The following is a 9,712-nucleotide window of genomic DNA, read 5'->3' as shown; positions in this document are numbered from 1 at the left end:
CAGGTTTCCTAACCCTCTTTGTTCATATCGGCACAATTCAAAAGAGTTATGCCTTACTAGTTCTTGGCATATTTTGTTGGTAAAAAAAGTGCTATTTGACATTACCAAACCTTGAGGGGATATTACCTTCCCCTCCTTAAAAATCATGTCGAGTCCTCTTGATATTCTTTGTGCCAATTCACTTTGTAATGTCACCTCTATAAAACTTGTAGATGCATGTGTTTCCTTTGAACACATACAATATGCAAATGCATATTGTGCCTTATGTGTGGAGATAATTTTTCCTTTTGTGAACCGCCTTTACTCTTAAAAAGCTAGGTCAAACCCTTTTGACCTTCATTGTGCCATTTTTTGAAGATTTGCATTAAGCACCAATTCTATGGTACTTACTATCTATGAGCATGTTTCCTCTTACATATGCTTCCTTTATGTGACATTATCAAAGTATGGCCATAATTTCTATGGGTAGTAAATCACACTAATTTATTATATCTATGTACATTGTGCCTTATGCATTTTGTCTCTTATGCACACAATGCCTTGTGTCATATTTACATGTTAATACATGCCTTAAATGAGTTTTTATACCCTCCTTGCTTTAATGTGCTCAATTACGCCTCTACCTAATACCACATGCTAGGGAGCTCCTTGGAGAGCTCTTCTAGGTATGAAACATAAGCAGTTATACTTATGAAGACCCATGTGTGAGGGACTAGTATTTTGCCCTCCTTAAAAGTTTGCATGCCGAAGGCTAGATCTACCATCCTACTATGGGTTTTATGACCAACATCAAAGTGAGAGAGTAATGTTTGCCAAAAATTGGGATTTAGTGTATTTTTAATTGGCTAAAATTGCAAAATCTCGGTTAGTTTTCAAACTTGCCTTGCAAAAACCTATAAAATTTGACCAATTTTAGTGTAATTATTGGCAAATGCTTCAAATTTTGACATAGAAACATCTCATAGTGTGTCATTGAACTAATTCTCCCTAGCACCCTATGGCCTTCCTACCCGACCCATGGGTTATTGCTTATGCAAAGCAAGCTCATCAATTGCATTGTTGTAGGCCTTCCTCTACACGTTCACAACAACACCACCTGGCTGCAAAGAGGGAGAACACAACTCATATAGCATTGGGGTTGTTGCATCTATCCTGTATGCATTAATTCCTCCATGTGCTGACAGCATCACCACTTGGCTTCAGAGACATTTAGCATTGGGGCTGATGCATCCTCCTACATGCATTAATTACCCCTACAAAACTTTAAGGAGGTCACTATATGTAAAACCTACATACCACATGCGTTCAAACTATTTATAAAACCCCCAAGCTCTGGATTTTTTACCAATAAAAGGGACCCTTTTCCTGCTTAATATGTAATTTTCTTTTCAGGATCACATTTTCAACACCCTTTTGTATATGAAAATGTGAGAAAATATAGAATAAAATAATCCCTACAGTTGAACCCAAATGATAGACTTTTTTTTTGTAGTGACCCCCCCCCCCCCCCCACGAGTACAAAACGTGCTACAAGCTTAGCCTGCCTTCCCCATCTAAGCTGCCCATTATTCCAATTGGCAATTTAGCTAGTCAACCTAATCTTTGAATTTTGGGATGGTCTTCATTTGCGCCCCTGAACTAGTGCCTTTGTATCTTGTAGCCTCGTACGACTCAATTGCTATCAATGTTGCAATCACTACGAGGCTACACATATAGTGGGATTTATTTATGATGCATTAACAAATTATTGTAGATGATATGTAAAAAAAGCATTGCCAGTTTATAGATGATGAAATATGATAGCATTTATAAATATTTTATTATTAAAGTTTTCTTTATGAGTAAGGGTTAATTTATGTCCAGGTAGACAACTTGTAATCATTTTTTAGCATTGAACAATGTATAAATAAATACGTGCAAGAGGAAAATGCTCAATCTTGCATATGGAGAGATTGCACCTAGTGTCCTGTGTTGTTCTTCTCCCTTCTTGCCTCTCTTCTCTCCACTGTGTAGCACTCTTCTCTAGGATGTGCACGTGTATGTGCTTTCATACTCTCTCTCAATCTCCATCTCTCTCAATTTGTGTATAGCTTCGATTATGTACTCGTGCTCTTCACCATGTGTGTCGAACTGTTGATTTCATTGCTTGTAGCATGCTATTTTATGTATTTTGTAGGCACGCCACTCTCCCGGCACTTGCAGTGGTATCAGAGCTTTGGCTACGTTACTACTAATACAATCATAGTTATGGAGAGCTTAATTAAGGACAAGCAATATAGCAGATCCAAGTCTCCTTTTCTTTCTATGCCGATTTACTTTCTCTTTTTTCTTTCTTGCTTAGTACGATCTATCTTTGTAGATAAATCTAGGAAAAATTGTGTGTTTATCTTTTCATAGAGTAGAACAGTGACAATTCTTCATAATAGTAAGAGATTCATATAGGAGCAAAAGAGAACAAAAATCAATTTGTTTTAGTTAAGGTAGATTACCATGGATTGTAGAAGAAGGCTTGTTGAAGAAAAGAGTAATTGAATTTCTAGCATAACTTGATAAAAAAGAAACTTTGACTAGAAGAAGGGGAGTATGAACAGCAAGCCCCAAGGACACTCTATTTGCCTATTGTAGTAGAGGAGTTTTAAAGAAGTAGAAGAAGAGGAAATTTCAAATTTTATCCCCTTTTTATGTCCCAAACATATCTTACATTACCTTGACCAAAATAATTCTTATAATTAAGGCTTGACAAGATGTAGGGTACAACATGACCTTCATGTGCAACCTTGTAAATTATAGCCATGCATCACACCCCTTCACAAGAAGAAGTCTACGGGTATTAGGTTCAAGGATGTATTATTGGCAATAGAATTCTAAGAGCGCCCACCTTAGCAAAAGAAGATGTAGAAACATGGATTTCTTTCTCCTTTCTTCTCGTCCACTTGTCCTAGAATTAGACCCAAGAGAGCACATCTAGTAGAAGAGGAAAGAGGATATCAAAGGACTAGCAAAGCTTGAAACGCTAATGACAAGGAACTTGTAGGAGAAGAGGAGGTTTGAGAAGTTGGGATTTCCACCAAATTCAATGAACTAGAAGAAGAATAAAAGGTGGAAGTTGACAAAGAAAGAAAAGGATATATATATATATATATATATATAAAAATAAATAATTATTCTTTTCCCCTTGTCATTCTCACTGTAGGAACTACCCCAATTTAATTCCCATAATAAGCCAAGGGAAAATTGAACATCTACATGAATATAAGGCTAAGTTAAAGAAGAGGAGGCACACATAAGCAGTTTTGATCAGAGAATGAGAATCAACGTCAATCACCATCGCCATTGATGGACAACTGTTTGTAAGAACTTTGCTACTTAAACATACTCCAATTTTTTCTCAAATAGGTAGTAAATGTTTTGTCTTTTATGCCTTGCCTGGTCCATTGGTCAGGTGCACACACTTGTCGATTTAGGTAGTGTGTAAATACTCATCCTGGTGTAGAGTTGTTGATTTAGGCAGCACCAATTAACTGTGCACATCCCTCGATTAGACAGCACGAGTCTGGATTCATTGATTTATACATCACACCAAGAAATAACAAATTCACTTCTTTATACAACATCAATGCATATTCACTAGTTTAGGTAGCACAAGTGTAGATTCATCGATCTAGGCAGCACGATCGATTGGTGTCGATTCATCGATTTAAGCAACACTGACTACAAAATCATACTATAATGGATGGCCACCATTATCTCTAGTATGATTTCATTAACCCGGGTATCTAATGGAAGTGATTTGGATTTGGATTTGGATTTGGTTTATGGTGATTGGTTGTCAACACTGTGTATAGAATTGGACTTGAAATTTATGAGAATTGACTATGATGAATGATATCCTGATACATTAGGATATAACATATACTGCTTATTCTCATGGTATGGCACACTAGAATATGTAGTATGTGGATGACAACAGGCATAAGAAAATTTCTTTCATTTAAATTTATAAGTTTTTTTTTCTACACATGATATCTATAACACATATTTTTAACCAATGTTTTTGACAAGCATGATTTGCTGACTAATAACATAGCAATTGAGGAAAATTTCTTCCTAACGGAGGAGATGTACGTAGTGGGATTTATTTATGATGCATTAAAAATTAATTAATGCAAATGAAACATGGAAAATTACAGTCAATTTATAGATGATGAAATACGATAGTAGATATTTTATTATTAAAGTGCTCCTTATGAGAAATGGTCAATTTATGTTTTGTAATCATTTTTGAGCATTGAACAATCTATAAATAAATACGTGCAAGAGGAAAATGCTCACTCTTGCACAAGGGGATATTGCACTCTTGCACACGGGGAGATTGCTCCTAGGGAAATCTCTCTCATATCGTGTATAGCTTATGTGCTCATGCTATTCGCCAGGTGTGAAGATCTTTTGATTTTATTGCTTGTAGCATGCTGTCTTATGTATTTTCCTGGCACACAATGATCCCTGCAATAAAAGAGTACGCCATTAAATTTGCATTAACTAAAGAAGCTTACCTCTTGTCAAAGCTAATTGGTGCCTAAACACGCAAATGGACAGTAATACCTATGAATATGCGTGTATGTGCACGAATCCCCACCCACAAATGAGAATACGACTTGCTCTAATACCAATGATATGTAGTTGAAAACTTAGGCATCGAAGCCTCTCTTGCGAGTTTTCTATGAGGAGATCTTTGCATAGGAGCACTGTAGTAGAATGTCCTCCCAACCATAGGAGTCCCTTTTAATAGACTGGACCTTGGCCATTCACACTTGGTTGGACATGACCCATAATTGTGGTGTGCCGAGCTACACACCCTATGGCCATATAGGCCTTCTCAAACCCTGTTTGGACTCCACCCATGAACTATGCATACACAATGTGACCTATGTACCTATCCATGCATGCCATCTGTGCTCCGTGGTCCCGATGAGAGAGAGAGAGAGAGAGAGAGAGAGAGAGAGAGAGAGAGAGAGAGAGAGAGAGGATTACTTTGCTGTGTCTAAGTGAGCCCCAAAACAACATGTCAATTGTAATACGTAAGGTGAAATTGCTACACAGATTGTGTTTTTTTGGCTTGTTGATTTATAAAAAGGCCTCAAAATTTTAATGTCATAAACTAATTTTCAATAGATTCAAACACCTCCAAGGTTGAGCATCTCCACAATGTTGGCCCTATAGGGTTGAACATGCATATAAAAATTGAGATTTAAACACACCACCCACTATAAGCATTTGGTGCACTACCATGATTAGAAAGTGCACCATCTGAGCCTCCTTGTAATAATTCAAGCCTATGTGGTAGCTTAGCTAGATAAATGGCCAAGGCAACTTTGTCAACAAGATTTTTTTACAATGCAACACGAATGTTTTTTCCATTTCTTGTAGCAATCCTACAAGAAAGTTGGGTGTCAATCGATTGTGGAAACATTGCCTTAGTTGCAGCCTAGGATTAGAAGCTTGCTTGCTTCGATGGGAATCATGCATGAAAGTGACCAAGTCTCCAAAGAGTGACCTCCTTCTAGTGAGCCAAAGCCCTTTGAAATAGCTCTAGAGTGTAGTAGACTTTGACAAACAATTGACAAACCTAATAGGTGGATGTCACTCTGAGGCAAGAAAGGGTTGGCCATGCTGAGATGGTGGCTAGCCATTTGTTAACAAAAAGGAAAACTTGGCCGCCAACCACACCCCTTCTTGCAACTTCTGAAGAACAACATTTATCTGTAAGAGGTGCTATGGGAGGATTCATGAAAGGGGAAGGGCAGCTTGTGAAGGAAACCCTTGGCATGATAGCAACATGGCTGGCCACACACAAAGAGAGTCTAGGGTGCCTACCAGCGCTTATAAAGCAAAAGTTGCTTTCTGCCGGGTAATTTATCATGTTTGGGCTATTTTTTTGCATTAAAGTGAGCTTACCCTTGAGAAAATACACTGAAGTGCCCTAAAGTCTTAGCCCTTGACCATGGTCAATGGTCGTCCCTAGGACTTGAAACGCTGGACAATTCAGCTTCTGCCAGAGTCAAGTCAAGCTTCAAAGCCGCTCGCATAAGGGCGGCGATCGCCTGTCTATTTGCCCATTCAAAAGCGGACCATTTTTCTTTAAATTTCCTTGCTTCTAAGTTCTGTGCCCCCGAGCCCCGGCCCTCTCCCCAACCACAACACGAAAGGCTCTGCCTCGCTATTGGGTTCTGTTTATCGGAATCAATTGCCTTTTAGACTTGAACAAGGTTTGCTAGACGATCATATGTATCAAAGCGACATTGGGTTTTGGCCTCCATCAATATTTAGTGCCTGGGAGCTGCGGAGTGCCTCCTTCACTTATGAAAAGTAGGTACAAGATTGATGTATACATACTGCAAAGGATTCTGGTGCGCTTGGCAACTGTATATACCTTAAAGGCTGAATGACGGGCCATCTGTAAACACTTTTAAGTTCTTCTCTTCAAGCATTGGAGTTCTACCACAGCTGCAACATCGGTCGAGGTAGTGGCTTGAGATTTGCGATGACGCATCGAACACTGTCACATAGTCAAGTTGACAGTCATTTTATGCACTCGGCATTGCTACTGTCACAAGTATGCACTATCAAGATGCATGCGCGATAATTCAGATATGGATGATAATGCTCGACAATCAAAAGTGCAGTGATTCTCATATCGCATTTCTTGTCCTAAATGCAGTGCCTGGCTCTTTTTGATAGGAAGTGATATCATTTGACATGGCGCTTTTGAAAGTAGACCACAGCAGAAGATTATCATCATAAGTACATCAATGGGCGGTGCTCATCAACATTCACCTTCTCTCACATTCCCTGTAAGAGCTGCTGATGAGCTGCAACAACAGGATAATCGTGCACTTACCCGGGGAATGAGAACTCATGAGCACTTGCTCATATCTGGCCCCCTTGCAAAATGTAATGACCCTTTTTGTACCACATGTGATGCATACTTGGTCCATTCAGCTCCTCCCAACTCTTCTTCACCTTGGGTAAGTCTTCAGAAATCCCTCTTACCCCCCCCCCCCCCCCCCCCCCCCACAACACCACCCCACCCACCACCATCACCACCTTTCTTTCCCAAACCAACACTCACACTTTTTTTTGTAAATCTTATTGATTTAAATTAAAAGTGGGAATCCTCAAAGCAAGGAAAACCAGAAAAGATACAAAAAGTGGAGCAGCATGGGGCTCCAAGGGCTAGAAACAATCAATTTAAATCGTATAGGCATCAAGAGTGATGTCCCCAACATCATAGGCAAATTGCAACGCCTGACCCAGCGAAAATTTGAAGTAGGGAAACGGGTCAACAGCATTGCCTTGAAACATCAAGGAGTTGCGATGGTGCCAAATGGCCCACAACACTCTAAATCTGACCCAACCAAAAAAGAATGTAAACTGAGACTGTAGAGATTGAAGCTCCCCAAAAAGCCAAAACTATCCGTGGAAAGTGGCGGAGGGAAAATGCAACCGAAGAGCAGCCGACATCTGTTGAATGAAGGACCGGAGGAGCGACAGCCCCACAGTAGGTGCGGCACAGTCTCCTCAGTGGGGAAGAAAAACTACACATAGGCCATGAGAATGCACTGGACAATCCTGAGATGTACATGTAGTGGCCAAGTGACCAATTTCCAATAGTGCAACTTAGAATGCAGACGTTGAAGTACCCCATTCAATTTATGCGTAGTCGATACATTCCAGGCCAACAGATAACCCAGATAGTGAACTATGACATGCGGAGGAACAATCTCCCTGCGCCATTATAGCTTATGCCAATCATACTCATTCAAAGGCAATAACTTGGATTTACGAAAATTGACTTTGAGGCCTATCGCCAATCCAAACAAGTGAAGAGTATGCATAATCAGTTCCACATCATCATAGTGATTGCGAGGCATAACTTAAGGTCCCTGGGTCGTCTTCCTTTTTAGGAGCTAAGAGGGGTGTTGAGAGTTATGGCATCTCTCAGATAGTTTCACTATGTGGGAACATTCTCTTATGAGACGGGCAGCGAATTACTTAGTAGTGACTATGGTAATTACTACAGTAAACCTGAAGTGTATAAATAGGGCTCATTACATTGTAATCTGGTTGACAATTGTTATCATTTGGGTTAGCACTTTGGCTACACTTGTACTTGAGAATCATTGGCAGTTATTGTCGGCTGTACTCTCTCTGTAAATCATATCATATTCACTGTAATCTTTTATCTGTAATCCCAATCATGGCAGATATTCGAGTTACACTTACTTCTTGTCCAGAACTCTGAATCTGAACATTATTTCCAGAACATAAGTCTGATTCTTATTCCAGTATCCAAATTCCAGTCTAGTTTTTGGTTTCAGGTCAGTCTACTGTCTGAAATCTTCTCACACTAGTAGCTGAAATCTTCTAACACTGGAATTAGCTGTCTCAAGAGATCAGCTCCAATTCCATTTTGGCGATCACGGTGGCTCGAGCTGAAGCTCGTTGACTGAAAGACTCTTCTCCCAGTTGGAAGTTTTCAGCAATGGCACCTAAATCCAGTCGTGGCCGGAAATCCACCATTCGTGTTGACCCTATTCTTGAGGAGTCAGGAAGAGAGTCTGACCCCAAGCAAGAGAAGATGACTGACACTGAGGCTCAGGAGGAGCATCAGGCTCATGAGACGCAGGACTCACAGCAGTCCAATCATTCTCGACGCCGACGGGCAGAACGGGAAGCACGGAAAGCAAAGAGTTCCAAGAGTTCTCGGTCCCGGCAGGGGAATGAGGGTACCAAGGGAAGTAAAGGTAGTCATCGTACTTCTAGCAGACAGGCCAAAGAAAACACTGACACCGAGACAGAGACAGAGATTGATTGGGATGCTGACACTGACAATTGCAAGAAGACTTCCAAGCGCCATTCTGAATCCAAAAAGAAAAGTGGTAGGATCTGTGGTAATCGGAATGATTACACAGCTTCCCTGAAAATTTCTTTTCCAATATTTAAGGGAGGTAAGAAGGATGATCCAGACGTTCACATACAGGCTTTTGAGCAGTATGTTGAACTGAAAAATATTGATGAAGATGATTGGGGGGAATATTTTCCGCAAACCTTGAAGGAGGCAGCGAGGAAATGGTATTACCATTACCCCGCCTGCAAACTCAGATCATACAACAAATTGCTTAAAGCCTTCAGGTTGGAATATTCCGACAACAGAGGGGATGAAGATATCCTCTATGATCTAGATAAGATCAAACAGCGGAATCTATCAGTCCGAAGTTATGTGGAAAAGATCAAGGAGCTAACCAGGAAGTTACAGGAACCGCCATCTGAGAAGAGGTTGAGGGCATGGTTTCTGAATGGTTTCAGAAGCAAAAAGCTTAGGGAGCAAGAGGTATCAGCTCCTACCAAGAAATTTAATGATCTAGTCTAAAGGGCATTGAAGCTGGAACAGCAGGCAAAGATGTAAAAGAGTCACAAAAAGCGAAGGTCCAGTAGCAGTAGTTCTGCTACTGAAAGTTCTGATTCCAGTGAGGTGTCCAGTAGCTCCGAAAGCAACTCTAATGAACGATCCAAGGAGAAGTCAAAGAAGGGATCTTGGACCAAGAAAATTGAAGAAATGGCTAGACAGATTGCCGAAATTAGCTACACAAGACAACCAGTTCGGAAGATGGAGATTTGGTGTTCAAAATGCAAATCCAAGGACCATATCTCC

The 9,712-nt window shown here is 40.2% G+C and overlaps 1 protein-coding gene across 2 annotated transcripts in view; it reads left to right on the top strand.

Annotated features, from left to right (window-relative positions):
- The first annotated feature begins 6,033 nt into the window (after window positions 1-6,033).
- LOC147426846 (putative cyclic nucleotide-gated ion channel 20, chloroplastic) overlaps window positions 6,034-9,712 on the top strand; it is a 114,931-nt gene continuing 111,252 nt past the window's right edge. Inside the window, exons 1-2 of one of the 2 annotated variants that reach the window (XM_086498510.1) lie at window positions 6,038-6,613; window positions 6,719-7,025. In XM_086498510.1, coding sequence (XP_086354636.1) covers window positions 6,810-7,025 — 216 coding nt within the window. In that variant the 5' untranslated portion in view covers window positions 6,038-6,613; window positions 6,719-6,809. Of the gene's footprint in view, window positions 7,026-9,712 lie in introns of both variants that reach the window. The other variant, XM_086498511.1, reaches the window with a different exon arrangement.

Source organism: Adiantum capillus-veneris, chromosome 24 (assembly GCF_014529385.1).
Source record: "Adiantum capillus-veneris isolate H3 chromosome 24, ASM1452938v2, whole genome shotgun sequence".
In the NCBI taxonomy this organism is placed as follows: Eukaryota; Viridiplantae; Streptophyta; class Polypodiopsida; order Polypodiales; family Pteridaceae; genus Adiantum; species Adiantum capillus-veneris.
This window is presented reverse-complemented; position numbering and strand designations above follow the sequence as displayed.